General features: G+C 39.5%; 1 protein-coding gene across 30 annotated transcripts in view; it reads right to left on the bottom strand.

Moving 5' to 3' along the window:
• Nucleotides 1-20,218, bottom strand: part of jade2 (jade family PHD finger 2) — an 80,016-nt gene that overhangs the window by 49,699 nt on the left and 10,099 nt on the right. For 8 of the 30 annotated variants that reach the window (XM_081719149.1, XM_081719150.1, XM_081719134.1 and 5 more), the window contains exon 1: nucleotides 3,473-3,535. Coding sequence is in view for 15 of the 30 variants with exons in the window: in XM_081719131.1 (XP_081575257.1) it covers nucleotides 3,473-3,536 (64 nt within the window). In the remaining 15 variants the exon portion in view is untranslated. Of the gene's footprint in view, nucleotides 1-3,472; nucleotides 3,537-3,622; nucleotides 3,710-4,962; nucleotides 5,053-6,339; nucleotides 6,409-20,218 lie in introns of those variants that run through there. The other 22 variants (XM_027008339.3, XM_081719151.1, XM_027008349.3 and 19 more) reach the window with 9 other exon arrangements.

Here is a 20,218-nt window from a genome sequence, read left to right as displayed (position 1 = left end):
TGACAAAATTGACTGTCCATTAGTAAAAGTTTACTTTGTCAATTTTTTTTGTGTGAAAGTAAGCTAGTATACTATAGATGACTGGATATGTTTTTTCCATACTGAATCCTGTTCTGTACAGCTGAGACCTTTGGTTTTTTTCCCCATTTTTTGTTATAGCTGTATTGCTCATTTTTCACTTACACACAAAGTTTGATATGTAATATAAAGTCATTTTTCAGTCACATTTTATTTCAGTTCATCTAAGATTTGGTGAAAATAGTGTGACAGACCACACTTTTACTCAGTAAATAATTGTACTGTCATTTTAAGCATTTATTACATATTTCTATACTACTTCATTCATATATTTCACTGCTTTTGTGAACCAAACACTTTGGTAAACCTATTTCAAACAACAAAACAGTGGATTCACACAAGTAAAAGGTATTTCAAATGAAATATGATACATTTCTAAAATTGGACCTCATATTTTCAGATTTATGGCCATATTATTTCTTTATGCAGTGCCCTAAGTCAAATGGTACCTCATTAGGAAAAGCGCTGAGATTAGTCTGAACGATTTGTTATGTAGCATATGGGTATCATGCAACAAGAAAGAACCTTTAAAGTGAATTTAAGAAAATGTGCAAAAACAGAGAAAATGCCCTTAGACTTCAGAAGGTTAATTTCTTATTTTTTAGTGCATATTTGGTGGAATTTGCTGATTACCACATTGTTGTGCCTAATTGTGAGCATCCCTGTTTTTTTGTGCTGATAGAGACTGCCAGTGATAAGGGATTAATCAGCCAGTGATTATTCAGTTCTAGAATCTTCAAGACAAGAACAACCTAAAGAACCACTATTAGTCAAGATTCACTGATCAATCGGCTATTGTCTTGAATCTGCCAATTTTCTGTGTGACTGGTCATAACTGGTGAATGGGTGATCAGTCTCATATAACAGACTCTGTACAGGTCACATTTACACATTTATACTACAAGAGGGCAATAGCAGCACAAACAGCCACACATGACTGCATTAGGCCTTTATGTTGCTGTCATATTTATTTATTTTTTTAAACCAGGTGCACCACATTCCCTTTTGGAAAAGTAAAGATATTGATCTATATTTTATTTGGAGGTTTATGAAAAGAAAAGGTTTGTTCTATAACCTAGTGAAATTGTTTACATTGAGATGAAAGAAGTTTCCATTAAAAGAAAAGTTTCTAGATCCTGTCATTTATAATCCTTAGAAATGTATTTTAGCCAGTCATATGTTAAAAAAATCAGAAATCATAATCAGCCAAGAAAACTGCAATTAGTTCATCTCTAATGGTTACCAAGACTTCTGCTCTCTTCTAGAAGGGCCTACACACAAAGGCAGATAGCTCTCTGCCTGAGCCAGCTTTGGGTATCAAGTCCAGTGTATCAAAGAAAGCTGGGTTGTTTCATTATCCATCAGCCCCACATTGCATTTCAGACTTTTGAACAAGCAACGTGAGAGAAAGGGGACTCTGCACTCCAACAGACGACTCAGCCCAGTTGAATCCATAGAAGCCTAAGGCCTGCATGTTCTATTATGCTATCAGTTGGTACTGAGTTACTGTAATGTCAATGCATTTAATTAGTTCATTCCTTCCTCTCTTCTGCCAAGTAGCTTGCTCAGCCATAGTTAGTCCCATATTTTTTTTTACTTTCCCTCTATGTTTAGCCACACTCAGAATTACTTATTTGAGTTTACCACAAATCTTTTTGGGGTTAATTGTTTTATTGTTTTGATATAGCTTCATGTCTGTGGATTTGAAGCTTCTGGTCATTATTAGCATATTATTAGCAAGCATTATTATTAGTATTATTAGGAAGAGTGGATTTCTATTTTCAGGTAGGCGAGAAATAATCACATCGAACTTGCAACTTTTATGAGTCGAGACTGAAGTAACAAATCATTAATGAAATAATAATTAAAAATTTAATTCTAAAGAATTAAGAGAAATAGTCGTGGCCAAAAGTTTTGATACTAGCACAAATTTTGGTTCTCACAAAGTTTGCTGCTTCAGTTTTTATGGTGGCAATTTGCATTAACTCTAGATTGTGAAGATGAATTGCAATTAATTGCAAAGTCATTCCTTGCCATGAAAATTAACTTAATCACAAAAATTACTGCATTCCAGCCACTGCATTTCAGTCCTGCTAACATAATTTCAGTGATCTTCTCATTAGCTCAGGAGAAAATGTTAACGAGGACAAGGCAGCTGATCAACCATTTATTGAATCATCAAGAACTTCAAGGAGAGACATTTAATTGCAGTAAAGAAGGCTTCAGGGCACCCAAGAAAGTCAAGCAAGCACCAGGACCGTCTTCTAAAGAGGATGCAACTTAAATTGGATGCATTTGTCAATAAAAAAAATTTCAAAACACTTATGAAATGCTTACAATTGTACTTCAGTATACCATATAAACATCTGACAAAACTGAGGCAGTAAATTTTGTAAAAACCAAAATGTGTGTGTCAGTCTCAAAACGTTTGGCCACGACTATACAAATGGACAAATCTATTTTTGAAACATAAAGCCACACAAATGTAAGTGGAAACAACTTACAAGGAAACGTACAGGGAAAATATGAAATAGAATAAAAATATAGGAAATGGAAAGGAAAATAATACGAAAAACACAAAAATATACAGCTCATGGGTTCTTGATAAATGAGAATGGGAAGCACCAATGTACACTGTTATACTGTAAACAATAATGTTATATCTTTAATACTAAAAAGTAAACATTTAAAAGTACTCCAAACACTATACTACTCACAGAAATACCATCACCACATATCCAGCTACACCAACCCTCGTTTTAGAACAAAGCCTTTCAAGAAATTAAAGCTGCAATATTTTATTCATCATAGTTAAGTACCATTAATCTCTGAGCCACAAAATTGTCCAATATGTCTAAAGGCTAAGGAAAACCTAACCAGAATCCTAACCAGACTTTTTCAAGAAATGCAATAAACTCAAAATATAGGTACACTGTAACATTACTGATCTAAGGACCACCATTGTAACTAAGGAACTACGAAAGGAATATGGACACCACCAAGACAATTTAAAGGAAAAAAGGACTAAAAAGGAGCAGGGAATAGGATATGGGGGATGATGAAAAAGGGGAAAAAAGTTACACAAAAATTACACAAAGAATAAAAAGTGATGACAAATCAAACAGTAACAGACAACTAAAATGAGGAGAAGAGAGGATGGGAGATCTCAAGGGACTGTGTTGGTTCTACTTGTTTGTTTTCTGTTTGGCTGCTAAATGTAGTGGCTGCCACTGTTTTTCTCCTGTTTAGTGACTAGAACTCTAATGAGTCATTCCAAACTAATTAGGTTCAATGGCAACATGTCGTGTACTGTGTACACCCACTCCTCCCTGCCCGTACTGTGCACACCCACTCCTCCCTGCCCCAAACTTTTTTCTACTCAGTGGCTACTCACTGTCAGTGGTGTCAGAGTCATTGCTACTGGTGGAGTACTTTCTCCTCTTCTTCTCACTCTCCATCTGTTGTTAAAAGAAGAGATTGGAGACTATAAAACAGGCAAAAATACAACACGAAAAACTTATAAGAAAACAGAAACATTAATCACCCAAACCTGGTGATGGGGTCAAACTGTCACAATTCAGCTACACAATTGAGGAGGGAGATGACAAAGGGCATTGCTGCACTTGCCTTCCTGCAGAAAAGCACTAAATAAATGGGCAACGTCTCTCACTGTCTGCACAGATTTATGTGGTCATACACTTTGGCTCTCCTGCTGGGCTTTTTCTTTTACAATCATTCTATACTTTTCTAAGTGATATTCAAACTTAAAATATATAGCTTCTCTACTTATAGGCAACAAGTCTCTAGTTCTCTAGTTGAGTAATTAAGACTACAGTGCATTGTTTCTCAACATTATACTTTGCTATGCTGATATAACCAAAGAATTCAATATGCATTAGAAGTCCACTAATAAACCTCCAAAATGCGTAATTGTCACCAGTGAGAATTCCCACCAAATTCAGATGTCCCCTTAAATCATTGTGTTAATCTGATATATTCAAACAAACAGAATTAGAGTAGAGGGGAGCTAATATCTCAGGAAGACCTCATGCCTTCTACTTTCTGGCTCTCTTCTTTTAGCTAAGCCATTTTAGCTAGTTCTCTGTATTCTATTATTATTGTTATTATTAACAATTGATAGTATATTCTTGTTATTATACTATCTATATATTATTGTTGTTATTATTATTATTATTATTATTATTATTATTATTATTATTATTATCATCATTATTATTATAACTGATGGTATATTCTTAATGCTAAAATTCCTGCTCATGTGCCCGTCAGACCAGCATGGCCACCAGGGACTCTCCAGCTGTATCTGACTAGTCAATTTGTATGCTGAGCTCTGCCAAGATATTTTTTTAAAAAAAAGGATGTTCCAAAGATGGGAGCAGTAGCACTCCCATAGTGACAGTTTAGTATATGGAATGGAAAATAATCTAGAGCGATGGGATATAAGTGAATGGGTTGGTATATAGAGGATGAAGTTTAAAGAGGTAGGAGTCCAAACATTCAGTGGTTTGTACATGATGACAAGGCGTTTAAATACAAAACACTCTGTAGTTGAAAGAGAACAGGAGTAATGTGTGCAAGATTTTGTTCAAGTTATTGGTCTGACTGCTGAATTACATATGTATTGCTATACATTGTAGAATTTAGCAAGAAGTCCAGAAAATAAAGAATTGCAATAATTTAGAAAATAAATGATGACTTCATGGACTTAACTGAATCATGAAAACTGAAAGATGGATGCAGAAGAGCAATGTTGCAGATGGAAGAATGCTGCTTTAATTATGGAGATCTTTGGAAGAAGAATGTGGGGTCAAACATTATTAACTTCAATAAAAACTAACATCCCCAAGGCAAGACAGAAATCACCTAGGGAGAGGCGTCCCTAGAAAGAGCAGCTTGTGCCAGTCAACATGATACCATGAGGAAATTTAATGGCAATCATTGATATCCTGAAGCCTAACAGGAAAATAAAAGCAGAATTAAGAAAAGCAGAATTAAGATAGATTTGATCAGATTTAATAAGCTCTAATAAAATAAGCAACAAATAAGGACTTATTTATAAAGTGAAGCATGACCACTCACAAAAAAAGTTGCCACAAGCACATCTGAACACCTTGGTGTTATCTTTTTCTAGCTAAGTAAAAACATTCTGCTGGTGCCAAATACTGACAACTGGGAAAAGAGTTCCAGAATAAGAACCACTGTTAAACTCAAGTGAACATTGTTAAGATATTATCTTATAACCATATGTTCTCTGGAGGAGGGTTATAACTAGCATGGTGGATAAATTCACAACCAAGACTCAACAACACAGTACCACTGGATTATTAAAGTTACACTTTATCCCCCCCCCCCAAAAAAAACCTAACAAACTACAAACCAAAGAACAGTTCAATATTAGGGCATTTATAAAGAAAGGACAAAAGTATCATTATTTTACACTGTTTTGAATTCAAGGTTTTTGTGTTTTTATATGGGTACTTCATAAATTCCACAATGTTCCATATATAATTGGGGCAGTGTGAAAAGATCATGACATCTAGTGGTGGCTGCAAGATAAGAACCAAGTGAATACCCCATCCCTCGCCAGTCCCTCTCTAAGCATGTTGTAGATGGTGGCAGTCAGGTGACAAACTATTTCCAAATGTCTTCCGCACTGTGTAGCCATATATCAACTGTTAAAATATTTATCGAAAGTAACCTTGACATTTTATTTAGTTAATCAGCCTGTAAACTATAGTTTATATTTTCCCTGCAAGATAGCAATAAAATTGTTAATTGTTCCACATTGTGGTAGTGCTTTATTATTATGGGTAGCTAGCTGCTTTGCACAGTAATACATGATCATATTAATAAAGTGATTATTAAAAAGCTGTTTTATTCTAGATGGCTTGTCTGATTGCAAGCTAGCATTAGCAGGAAAGTTCTTTTCCCCTCAATTTGTAAAGTGAAAGACCAGATAAACTACACAAAGACATAACACAGGTTAGAGATTTAAGCACCAAAGCTTTTGTTTATTTATTTTTTAAAACTTTTATTAGCAATAACTTTCATCAACTGTAGGCTGACCTGGATAATGTCACCCTGGGCTTTTTTAACCCAAGATAAATTCTAGTTTTGGTGCATAAATGTAAAATTACAATCCTGGTAACAATGAGATATGTTTCAACATTAACACAGGGCCATGTTCTAGCTAAAGCTATGAAAAAAGCTAATTGCATTTACACTGGTACGCTGGTTTACCTGTCCAGAAGAAAACAGGCAACTTCGGCATCACTCTGAAAACATCTGTCCCACATCAGCGATTTCCATCTGAGAAAGGACACATCAATGTTTATACTTGTTTTCTGTCATCACGTTTTTCCGCTTTCATTTTGCTTCTTCATGTTTTTGCTTCTTTGGCAATGAGGATTCCACCTCACTTGCTTATTCTTGTACTTATTTAATACATGTGATCCTCCATTTTTAAAAATTTGCGATCTCAAACTTCATAACAAACATGGGTATCCAGCATTGGCAGATTATTCTACTTTCCAAGTCTTCCAACCAGTGCACTACCAAATTCAATATGCATCTTCAAAGTAAAACACAAAAGGCACTCTAAAACCAGGGCAGTGGTAGCTCAGTGATTAAGGTACTTGACTAGTAATAAGGTGGTTTCCGGTTCAATAAATTACTCAACATTATCAACAAAATCAACTATTTAAAAAAAAAAAAAAAAAAAAAAAAAAAAACTGTCTACAAATATTTTCTTGGTTGTTTTACTTTTTAAGCAGCATTAAACCAAGAGTGAATTAAAGACTTAACCTGAACAATCAAAAAGATAAAGGTCTGGGAGCATTTTATTAGAGGGCAAATAGTATTCTGAAAGTCATTTATAAATAAAATATATTATTATTATTAACTATATTTCATAAGTCATGCAAAATTAAAAAAAAAAAAGCTAGCTTTCCATGGAAGTATGATGTGCCTGCTCAAGCACCTGAAAAGGAACTATCCTAGTGGTGAATGAAGATTCTGCAGTAGCACAGTAACTTAACAGCACAAAAGGCAAAAATGTTATCAAAGTAAAAAATAAATAGAAGAAAATATACTTTGTTCCACTTAGGCTATATTTCAACATTTAACCTGATGAAATGCAAATACAAATTGCTTCGGTAATGTTTTTGGATCTGTCTGCTATCCTATTTTGATGCTGCTAATAAGCAGCAGGAATAATTAGCTGGACTTCTGTTTTTTGGGGGGGGGGCTTTTTTTGTTTGTTTGTTTTATGACCTATCTTATATTGGTTGGTATAATCTAGCTCTGATGGTATAATCTAAATATGATGTTACTATATTACATACATATCTGGATTTGGAGAAGTTCATCAAAAGGGTTAGGGTATTACCCAATTCACCAATGGCCACTATTACTAAATAATGGACCATCAGTAAAGGGATAAGACTGTCCACTCTATCCATCCACTTTACCATCTTCATCAAAACACTATCTACCACAATACATCAAACATATTCAGATTAAAGTTAATAGGACTCATCATAAAATTAAGTCTATATGCTGACAACATTCTCCTCTATCTACAAAATCCACTGATTTGAAAGACAATACTTAGGTGCACCTAATTTTTCCAATTATTTTTAGCCACACAATTACAAATGATCTCAAATTACAAATTATCAATTGGATACAACCCAATGACCAATGTAAATATACACCCCAATAGCCAATGTAAAAATAACATTTAGAATTTATTGTTCCCTTCATTTATTATTCCTTTTAATAGCAGCAACCCTGACAGTTTTATGGAAAGTATGTTTTGATTAAATGAAAAAAAAGAAACTTTTTTTTCCTGTATTGTCACATTGTACATCACGGTTCCCATGGCCACGCCACATGTTTTGACAACTTCCTATTTTTGCTAACTCATGTGTCCTTGTTTTGGTTCCATTTTGTTCCACCACCTTGTTTGTTTCTCCGCCTATCATTATGTTCACCTGTGTCTTTTATTTCATCATTAGTCTCTGTATTTAAGTCCCATGTGTTTTACCATTCTTTGTGAAGAATCTTCAACCTGTCTTGTGTTACTGAATGAACAACACTAACCAATACATCTCCCCGCTAAAAAATAGGGAAACGATTTCAATTTTACTCCCAGTTCCAACTTCAGGACCAAGATCTGCACTTTCACCATGACCAACAATACAATCCCCAACTCATTCAATATAAAATCCTCCTCTGATCACATCTCGCATGAAAGAAACTGCATCAAATGGGATTTGCAGACTCTCATACATGCTCGCAATGCTCCCTAAATGCAACTAATGCTTACCTTCACGCTACTTGGTACTGCATACCTGTACAATACTTTTGGCAACAAATAACTGAACGCTTTCTCTCTCAACTGGGCTGCCAAGTTCCAATTTTACTGTTGTTCTTTGCTTGCTAGGAAACCATATTGCACATACTATCCCCAGTCAATACATGCATTATTGTCACCGCTGTTGCAAAGAAAACCATAAAAAGCTCAAAAGATAAGTATAACAGGTGGACAAACAGAACCTATTCACCTTAGAAAAAATGTCAAGCAAATGTCATCATGTTCAAGACTGGGCCCCATTTATTATCTCACTCCATAAATATCCAAAAACATACCAGCCAACTTAATACACACATCCTCACTCTAACATGTAAGCACTCAGGCACAGCTACATCTTTTTTAGGTAATGATGCAAAAATGCAACAATGGTAAAAAAAAATTTAAAATGAAATCATCAGTGAGGTTGATAATGTCAAGTACTTGAGAAATATTTTAGATTCATAACTGAAATTTGATATAAAAATGCACCTGAAGTTTTTGTGGAAGATGATGGACAGTCTGCAAGAAGGCAATTATTCCAAAAGAGTGGAGAAGAGCAGAGGGTATCCTTATTCCAAAGGAAAAGGATTCTGTGCATATAGAAAATCTTCCCTCCACATGAAGAAGACTTTTTTCAGTGCGATAGTGTGGAAACTGGCAGCATACAAGTAAATAAACTAGTTGATACATCAGTACAAACAGCAGGCATTTCTGGATTTGTATGTTGTTTGGAGCATAATAGTATGATTTGGCATCAGATACAGGCAGCAAAGAAAGAAGGTGCAGTTGGAGAAACCAGTTAAGAGTTTAGGTAGATGGTATAGTGCAGCACTAAATAATAAATAGCAGGTTGTGGGGCTAAAAACTCTCTTGCCTAGAGAATAAGGCTATGGAGGACTATGTGCAGGAGGCTCTTAAGCAGGGGTTTATGCAACCCTCTACCTCCCCCCTTGCAGCCAGATTTTTCTTTGTGAAAAAGAAGGGAGGAGGTCTGTGGCCATGCATTGATTACAGGGCTCTAAACGAAGTAACCATGAAGTATACTTACCCTCTACCCTTGATCTCCATCACTCATGAGAGATTGCAGGGAGCGACTATATTCACGAAGTTGGACTTGAGGAGTGCATACAATTTGATTTGCATAAGGGAGGGGGATGAGTGGAAGTCTGCATTCATCACAGCACAGGGGCATTACGAGTATCTGGTTATGCCCTATGGCTTGGCCAACAGTCCCTCGGTATTCCAGGCATTCATGGATGAGATTTTCCGTGATATGAGAGACAGGTTCCTTAACGTGTACATTGATGGCATTCTTATTTACTCCCAGTCTTTATCAGAGCATCTCCAACACATCGCTACTGTTTTGGCCCAGCTCCGGCAACACAGGCTCTATGCTAAGGCTAAGCAATGTGAATTCCATCGGACGTCCCTGACCTTCTTAGGCTGTGCCATCTCCCCTGGCAAAATCTCCATCAACCCGGAGAAGGTTACAGCGGTTATGGACTGGCCCACACTGGTTACCATCAAGGACTTAAAGATTCCTAGGGTTTTCTAATTTTTATAACAGATTCATTAGGAACTTCGGCCCTTGACTAGTCTTCTCAAGGGGCAGGCTAGTGGACTCCACAGGCAGATGGACGATGGACTCCACTGGCAGAGGAGGCCTTCCAGAGACTGAGGAGGGTGTTCTGCTCCGGTACTGCACCAACCAAATCCAGCGCGCCCTTTCTTGGTGGAGGTAGATGCCTCTGAGGTATCAGTGGGAGCAGTGCTCTCCCAGAGACAGGGATCACCGGCCAAGTTATATGCTTGTGCCTTTTTTTCCAGGAAGCTCCAACCCACAGAACAAAATTATGATGTGGCAAATTGTGAATTGCTAGCCATAAAGTTGGCTATTGAGCAGTGGAGACATCGGCTAGAGGGAACCCATCATACCTTCTTTGTGCTCACAGATCACAAGTGGAGTATTGTAGCTCAGTGGTTAAGGTACTTGACCTGTAATTGGACAGTTGCTGCTTCAAGCCCTGCCACTGTTGGGCCCCTGAGCAAGGCCCTTAACCCTCAATTGCTCAAGCTGTACTCAGCCATAATTGTAAGTCACTTTGGATAAAAGCGTCAGCTAAATACCATAAATATAAATGAGTATTTAAGGACAGCCAAGAGACTGACAAGCGAGATGCACCCATTTCTTTTCATGATTTCAATTCTTGGTCTCCTACATCCCAGGCTCTAAGAACAGGAAGGCAGACGCACTACACGAAAAAGAGGAAAGACCAGAGAGTACAGGGAGCATTCTCCCAGAACAGTTTCCTAGCTCCTATTCGATGGGCTTTTCAACAGGAATTAGAGTAGGCCCTGAGCAAGGATCCTAGCCCAGCAGAATTCCCTCCAGAGAGACAATACGTACCCATGGGTCTGAGAGGTAACCTGGTAAGATGGGCACATACGTCTCTGTTTACAGGACACCCAGGGATTAAGTGGACCACCACGTTTTCCAAGAAGTATTGGTGGGGATCCCTGTCTGACAACGTACGGGATTATATTATGTCGTGTCCGACGTGCTCAGTCCCGTGCTCCGCAAGCTCTCCCCACTGGCGAGCTGCATCCCTTGCCGAAGGAGACCGCAGACGCTATATTTACCTTTGTGTTCTGAATTTTTGGCTTGCTGGAGGAAGTAGTATCTGACGGAGGTTCTCAGTGTACTTTGGTTTGTCTCGGATTATCATTTGGTTGGCTCTGAGTTCACTTACTTTTGTCTTAGATTCTGTGAAATTCAAGACTTGTCTAAATATAGTTGTTAGTTGCTTGGTAGCGGTAATTACTACAGGTGTAGTTTCGCTCTGACCTTAGGTGTGAATTGAGGGGCCGGCTCAGCATTTATTGAACTGAGTTAAATTAGGACGACTCCTAATCAACATCTGGAGGAGGTTTGGTGGTGTTCTCAATCAGTTCATCTACATCTCAGCTATAGGACTTCACAAACTCAGCCAAGTATCTTCTCATATCTCAATCCTTTATTTCATACATCCACAAATCAAGCATCTGAAATGTGCTTCACAATTCCTGTCCACATATCCCACAGATCACCTCGAAACAATCATAGACGTCACAATCTCAGCAACCTCACTGACTCACAACGCTTCACACCATCACATATAGTGGTGGCAGGAGGGCTCTGGAACTGCCAATCTGCTGTCCAGAAGGCTGACTTCATCTCAGCATTAGCATCCCTCCACATCCTGGCTCTGACAAACATGGATCACCCCTGAGAACTCGGCGACTCCGGCTGCCCTGTCCTCTGCCTTTTCATTTGCCCATTCTCCGAGGCGTCTTGGCAGGGGTAGTGGCACAGGTTTACTAATGTCTCGTGAGTGGCGTTTCACTCCACTTTCCATCTCCTCTTTTGAATGTCATACCATTACAGTGTCTTTCCCCAACAAACTTATCATTGTCATCTACCGCCCTCCAGGTTCCCTAGATCACTTCATTGATGAGCTCAACATCCTTCTGAGTCAATTCCCCATTGAAGGAAACCCATTCCTTGGTGACTTCAACCTTCCATCAGACAAGCTGTATTCCTCCTGCATCCTTCCACTGTTGACAGCATTTGACCTCACCCTCAATCACTCTCCTCTGACTCACAAAGCGGGCAATGGTCTGGACCTGATCTTCACCCGTACCACAACATCCGACATCGCAGTCACCCCCCTCCAACTCTCGAACCATCGCTTTCTATCCTTCTCTCTCTCCCTTCCTTCTTTTTCCATCCAGTCCTCTCCAACATGTTCCTCCTTCCTCTGTCGCAATATGCACTCCATAACTCCCTCTTCCCTTACTTCTACCATTTTATCCACCCTTCCTCACCCTCACTCTCAATCCTCTCTCTTTGGATAGTTACAAATCCTTTCATTTCTACACTCTCCTCATCAATGAATCTTCTGTGCCCTCTCTCCTCTAGACCCGCTAAGTCCTCCCCACCTGCCCCCTGGCTAACAAACACTTTGCTGCCACAGGAGAGAACTAAGGACTGCAGAGAGGCGGTGGAGGAAATATTGCGTAGATTCAGACCTTAGCTCATACATGTCTCTCCTTTCTAAGTTCTCACTGGAAGTGACATCTGCAAAGTCATCCTACTACAGAGAGAAATTCAAATCATCATCATCTGATTCATGCAAGCTCTTCACTATTTTTTCTTCTCTCCTTAATCCTCCCCCTCCCCCTTCCTTCCATCTCTTACTTCAGAGGATTTTATCACCTTCTTTGAGAAGGATGCAGCAATCCGCCAGTCATTTTCCTCTGTTCCCACCCTTCCAACCAACGTGCATTCCCCAACATCCAACTCTCTGACTTCTTTTTCTTCTCACTCCACAGATTAAATCCTTCAACTCCTGACCTCCAGCAGTCTGACTACATGTCCGCTGGATCCAATTCCTTCTGCTCTGCTCCAGACAATCGCAAGAGATCTGCTTCCTTTCATCTCTGTCATCATCAACAACTCCATATCTTCTGGATACGTGCCTACTGCATGCAAAACCGCCAGGGTGGTACCAATCCTAAAGAACGCCACACTTGACAGCTCCAGCGTTACCAACTACAGACCGGTATCACTTCTCTCTTTCCTCTCAAAAGCCCTTGAATGAGCAGTTTATAATCAATTGTCTCTTTTTCTCACCCAGAACCAGCTGCATGATCCCAAATCAGTCTGGCTACAAACCGGCACATTCTACAGAAACGGCCCTCATAGCGGTGATTGAGAAAGTTCATGCTGCTAAAGCTGCCAAAGAGTCATCTGTTCTTCTTGATTCTTCTAGACCTTTCAGCAGCCTTTGACACAGTGAACCACAACATTCTTCTCTCTGTTCTTTCCAGGCTTGGTGTGACTGGCTCTGCTTGGAGATGGTTTCAGTCCTATCTGGATGGACGATCCCATCAGGTGACATGGAGAGGATCCACATCCAAACCGTGTAGACTCTCCACGGGTGTTCAACAAGGCTCAGTATTGGGCCCCTTCTCTTCTCTTTGTATACTTGTTCTCTTGGGGATGTAATATCTTCTCATGGTTTCTCCTACCACTGCTATGCTGATGACACTCAATTATTTCTCTTTTCCACCCTCTGACACGCAGGTCTCCAGACACATCTCGGCATGCTTGACTGACATTGCGTCATGGATGACAGCCCACCACTCAACCCCAGTAAAACTGAGCTTCTGTTCATCCCAGGTAATCCCAATCCTTACCATGACCTCACTGTTTCCTTTGAGAACTCCCTGGTATCACCATCCGAAACTGCCCGTAGCCTGGGCGTAACTTTGGACAACCAGTTGTCGTTCTCAACTCATGTTTCTAACCTAACCCGGTCTTAGATTCCTCCTTTGTAACAGAAGAAGGATTCATCCCTTTCTTTCACAGGAAGCTACCCAGGTGCCTGTGCAGTCTCTTGTGATCTCAAAGATAGACTACTGCAACTCGCTACTTGCTGGTCTTCCTCTAAAAGCCATCAAACCTCTACAACTTGTCCAGAATGCAGCAGCACGACTGGTCTTCAATCTTCCGAAGTTCACACATTACTCCACTGCTGCGCTCCCTTCATTGGCTCCCTGTAGCTGCACAGATCAGATTTAAAACCTTGATGCTTGTCTACAAAGCCAAAAATGGACCAGCCCCTTCATACATGTGGTCAATGGTCAAAGCCCGACCCGTACCTTGAGTACTTCGAACCTCAAGTACGGCTCGGCTGGAAATACCTTGCTTCAGGTCTCATGGACGACAAGCATCGAAACTATTTTCTGTCCTGGCTCCAAGATGGTGGAATGAACTCCCGCTTGCTGTCCGGACAGCAGTCTCCCTTGCAGTCTTCAAACGCAGACTGAAGACCCATCTATTTGCAGAATGTTTAAAGGACAACTGACACTGCTCCCTTATTGACTGACTAATTTAGTACTTATTGTAGGGCACTGTTTATGTTGTTTAACAAACTCTAGCACTTATTGCTTATAGCACTTATCATTGTTTAAGATAAACAATGTATTTTGCACTTCTAGTTATCAGCATTCATCCCTGTATTCTAGTTCATTGGTATGTTTAATTCTAACCTACTATACTGTACTTGGATATATTCTATGAGTAAATGACAAAGCACTTTTGTAAGTCCCTCTGGATAAGAGCGTCTGCTAAATGCCGTAAATGTAAATGTAAATTTACATCTTGGAGACAGTTCTGAGAGAAGCTCAATATCTTCACCAACCTCTCCTCAGGCAATCACCCACAGTCCAATGGGGAGGCAGAGAGGACTAACCAGGAGTTGGGAAGATTCCTCAGGCAGTATTGCACTACACACTCAGACTGGTCACAATACTTACTGTGGGCAGAGTATACACGCAATTCCCTGAAACACTCCTCTACACAACTGACTCCTTTTTAATGTGTCTTAGGTTTCCAGCCAGCCTTCTTCCCACAGACTCCCACAGACCTTCTTGCACTGGACCTCTGGTTTAATAACAGTGCCAAGACCTGGGAGGAGGCACACATTCAGTTACACCACGCCATCCGATCACAACAGAGGTTTGCAAACCGCCATCATCGTCCCGAACTGATGTTCTGTCCTGGCCAAAAGGTATGGGTATCCACTCGGAACATGAGATTGGAGTTCTCTTGCCGGAAATTGAGTCCTCGTTACATCAGCCCCTTCAGGGTGCTCAGGAGAGTCAACCCGGTGCAACTCTCTTCTAACTACCACATTAACTCTACTTTCTATGCCTCGTTACTTAAGCCAGTACACCATAGGCCCTTCTCGGCGTGCTCTGCCCGTTACCCCTCCAGCCCCTCTGGGTTTTGAGGGTCAGCCTGCCTATGTGGTACAGGAGATCCTGGAATCCTGCAGACGTCAGTCGGTTGCAGTACCTCATCCATTGGGAGGAGTATGGGCTGGAGGTGCAGTTGTGGGAGCCACTCAGGAACATTCTGGACCACTCACTCATCACGGCTTTCCACACCTCCCATCCGGCTCGCCCTGGTCCTAGGGGCTGGGGTTGGCTGAGGGGGGCTCGGGCCAGGTTGTCTAGCCGCTCTTCGGAAGGGGGATTCTGTGACTAAAAACTGTCAACCCACCAGCCTTTCCCCACCCAGACAAAGATCACCTTTGCCTGAGTACTGATAGGCTACACCTGTCTCTCATTCCGGTTTCCTTTATAACCTCCCCGTTTCCAGATGCTACTTGTGGAGTATTGTATTATTCTCATGCATACCAAACATTCCTTGTTGTTTATCCTGGATATTGACCTCTGCTTCCTCTCTACACAACTCCTCACTCTTAGCCCTTTGAATTACTTCAGATTCTGCCTGTTGATTTTGATGCTGGACTGTACCCTCAACTCTCTGCTTTGCCATTCCCTTTTCACCAACAACTGCCCTAGCAACTCACCTCATAACTCCTTCCTGCCCGTGTTTCAATAAAACTCTCGCACTTGGATCCACAACATCTTGTGTCCTTACGTTTCATTACAATCATATTAATAATGTGAATTTGGGCACTTCCTGTGTATGACTGACAGGGTACATCTGACATTCTCCGTGAGCCTTTAGTGATCCATATTATTTATGCACTCAAAAACAATCTCAGTAAGAAATTACAATGCAGAGGATATTTAGACTAATATTTTTTAATTATTTTATATTTTCCTTAAGCATATTTAACCTCAGTTAGTCAAAGGGGCCATTGATATAGATTGCCTATGTTTCTACCATTGGCTGCTTTCCCTACTTTTTAAGGTCATGAGAACTTTGAATTTGTAGTGTAACAGTTTAGTGGATATATAGCATTGAAATCCTCATTCAAGTATACACAGTTCTTTGTTCATATTCAGCAAAGCCTTGTATTTGGTGGCTTTGTAGCAGCCATCCTATATTGTCTGTTATCATTCAACATGCTACAGCCTAAATGGCATTTTTATTTCCTACAGTTTCATTCCTTTCCACTGTGTGCATGAACATGCAGCTTAATAAGATGATGCAGGTTGAAGGTTATATTCTGATTCCCATGTATTCATTTGAATGGTCTCTGGCTTACTATTGAATTTTACAGCATTTGGCAAACACCCTTGTCCAGAGCGACTTACAGAAGTTCTTTGAAGTATCCATAAAGTACATATCCTTGTGTGAGGAAAGAAGACAGTAAAGATTTTTAAGCATATATGAGATAGTGTTTACTTAGTGAAAAGGTGGGTCCTCAGTCTTCATTTGAAGACAGCCAGTGATTCAGCTATATGGACAACCAGTGGAAGCTCTTTCCACCATCTGGGTGCCAGAACAGAGAAGAATCTTGATGCATGTCTTCTTTGCATCCTGAGGGATGGTGGTTCAAGTCACGAAGTATTACAGGCTTGAAGGCAGTGTGATACAGAAAGGGGTTTGATTAGTGCTTTTAGATATGTGGGAGCTGGTCCAGTTATGGCTTTTTAGGAGCGCTTGTGTTTTAAATCTGATGTGAGCCACTACAGTGAGCCAAATGGAGGAAACACAGCAGTTGGGGTGACATGGGAGAACTTCAGAAGGTTGGAAATAAGCTATGCAGCTGCAGTCTAGATGAATTGCAGAGCTTTGATGGCACATAGGGGAAGGCCTGCTAGGAGCAACTTGCAGTAGTCCCATCTCAAGATAACAATATGAAGCAAACCACTGTCATATTGTGCCAGTAATCCCAAGATTTGTGAGGATGTACACAAGGATCTTATAGTTGACTGTGTCAAAGGCTGCGGAGAGAACAAGACGAATCAGGACGGATGACAACTTGTCTGATCTTGCTAATGGCTACATATGCTGTTTCTGGGGAGTGTGCTGCCTTAAACACAGACTGATGATCATGTAGTTTATTCCTTGTAAGAAAGACAGACAACTGATTGTAAACAGAACATTCAAGTATTTTATAAAGAAAAGACAGAAGCAATACCAGACTGAAGCAATAAGAAAGGATGGAATCAAAGGGTAAGTGGTAAGTTTACAGGCCAAGATAAAGTTGTTAGATTTCTTCTGTGGAAAGCAGGGAAAACATTAAGAATGCAGAAGAGGTGATGGGTGCTGTAATTTATAAGTAGTGGTAGGAAGAAAGGATTGACAGGTTAATCTTTTCATCAAACAAATGAGCAAAATTATCAGCAAGGAGAAATAACTGTAGGAGGAGAGGAGGATTATGAAGAGCAGAAAGATGCTATGGACATTTGCATGAGTCAGATGCATATGGTGCCATCTTTTCCTTGCAGAATGCCTTAGTAGCAGTCACATTAGCTTCACATAAAACTTGTGATTTCCTCCAGTGCTCTTAATTCTTTTCAGTTGCCATGTAGGATATCCAACAACCCAAGGAGAGGAGTGAGAAGAAAAACAAGGCATATTAATCTATTACAACATACCTAGTAAAATTCCCAGCAATGTTGTCAGTTAATGTACAAAATTTATATAAGGCACTTTGATTTTAGTCTCATAAAATGAATTGTAAACAACCCTTTTAAATGTTACTAGGGGTGTAATAGTATGCATATGTTAAGGTTCACTGCATGCATTCAAATGGAGAACACACAGTAGCCCATTTGCGAAAGTAATGCAGAACCAAATTTCACATGCGCATGTTCCACCTGGAAATCTTAAGTTGTAAATTGTTAGCAACATGCCATGCTTATCTTAAGCTTAAGTGAATGCAAATGACACAAAGATTCTTTCAAATCAGCTGTGTGGGAAAACTTCAGGTTTCCAGTGAACTAGCTATAAACCTGCAATGTAGAGCAAATGATTGATGGATGGATGGATGGATGGATGGATGAAGTTCAACAGTTGTAGGGTATGTGTGCAAAATCATACGAGTATTTTAATATACTAAACTAATACTAATATGCTCTATTTGCTGAGGACACTAAAGAAAATTTATCCCCCTACCACCATCCTCGCCATGTTCTACAGAGAGACAATAGAGAGCATCTTGAGCAGCTGCATCACTGCCTGGTTTCTGAATTGCTCCATCTCGGACCACAAGACCCTGCAGAGAATATTGAGGATAGCCAAAAAAAAATTTTTTTTAAATCATCATCAGTGTCTCTCTCCGCTTCATCATGAACATTTACAATACACGCTGTCTCTGCAAAGCTACCAGTATTGTGGATGATCCCACACAACCCTCACACAAACTACTCTCTCCTACTGTCTGGGGAGAGGCATCGAAGCATTTGGGCCCTTACATCCAGACTGTGCAACAGTGTCTTCCAATATGTTCTTATATTATTGTATTGGCTTCTGTATACTATAAGCATATCTGTTAAAATATCACAATTTGGTACATCCTTTGCACATCCACTCAGTCAAGTGTACTGGTCAGTGTTGACCTATATGTCATATGTATTTCATATGTATTGTTTACACTTATGTTCTTCTCTTGTGTTGCACCATGATCCAGGAGGAACATGATTTAGTTTGACTGTATACATGTAATAGTCAGCTGAAATGACAATAAAGGCCTCTTGACTGGACTTTTAACACATCACCAGATGTAGAAATTGTTTAAATTTCACTTTTATGCCTTTGACAGACACTCTTATTCAGAGCAACTTATACTTTGTCACCTTACAGTGGTGGGAGACTGTAGCATTAGATGTCTTACCCTAGTCTTTCCCACAGATTCTTATAGATATAGCATTGCACACATTACTGGATAGGGGAATGAACCTCCTTTTCCCCCATGGGAGAGGCAGCATTGTTACTGACTGCACTATACCAACCAACCAATCACTGGAGCTAGGCCAAGAAAACCCCACAGGAGTTTAACTACTTTTCCAGAGTGCTTTCCTAGATGAGAAAACAGGCCAAAACAAACAGAAGCAATTGGAATTTACACTTGATCAGGTTGGGGTTAACCTTTGAATGTTGACATATTGCCTAAGTGGAACAAATAGAAATGTATTAGTATTGTATTCATTTTGTACATTAATAACTTGAGATGCTTTTCGGTTTAGTAGCCAACAAGTCACATTTTAGTGCTTACACTACAGGCTCCACCAACTACAAAGGGGGAACTATAATGACACTAGATGGAACAAACTGTAACTTGCACTACTGTCTGTTCAAAATAAATGAAAAGAACCCTAGATGTTATGCATGTGTTTTTTCCCTGTTTTTTCCCCCCACCACCACCCCTCATTGGAGAACATTGAGAAATTATTAAAAAAAAAAAAAAAGTTCTAAATGTGTCCAACTATAAGGGGGGTATAAAACAAATGAACAGAAATAAATAACATGGGGAAAACAGGGGAATAGGAGAAAGAGGGAAAAAAAATGTATGCATATGGGTATATGCAAGTGCATGTATGTCTGACTATATATGCACAAGTATTAGAGTGGGATATTTCTAGTTTATGGATTGGGTCTGTATGTTTATCAAAAGGCACAGTGGTTCTGTTATTGATCAATTCTGAGAATTTTTCCTTTGATATATAGTCTTATCAATAGATTTTTCCAGTGGGTGATACTCATAAATAGTAAAACAAAAAATAGCATTAGTATGTTTTGGGTTTTTTTTGCCAATTATTAATGTTATACAAAGTATCCTGTTTTTTTCTACTGTCATATTGGTTGATTATGTCTCCTAGGAGACAAAGATGGTGTTGGATGCATAGGTTTATTTAAAGCATGGAATATGTAGGTGATGACCGTGTCAAAATTGGTTGATAGGTGTGTACTATCACATGGTATGAATGTAATTGTCAGTTGTGTATTGAGTTTAG

The sequence above is a fragment of the Electrophorus electricus genome, chromosome 8 (assembly GCF_041902795.1).
Source record: "Electrophorus electricus isolate QZ-2024a chromosome 8, ASM4190279v1, whole genome shotgun sequence".
Taxonomy (NCBI): Eukaryota; Metazoa; Chordata; class Actinopteri; order Gymnotiformes; family Gymnotidae; genus Electrophorus; species Electrophorus electricus.
This window is presented reverse-complemented; position numbering and strand designations above follow the sequence as displayed.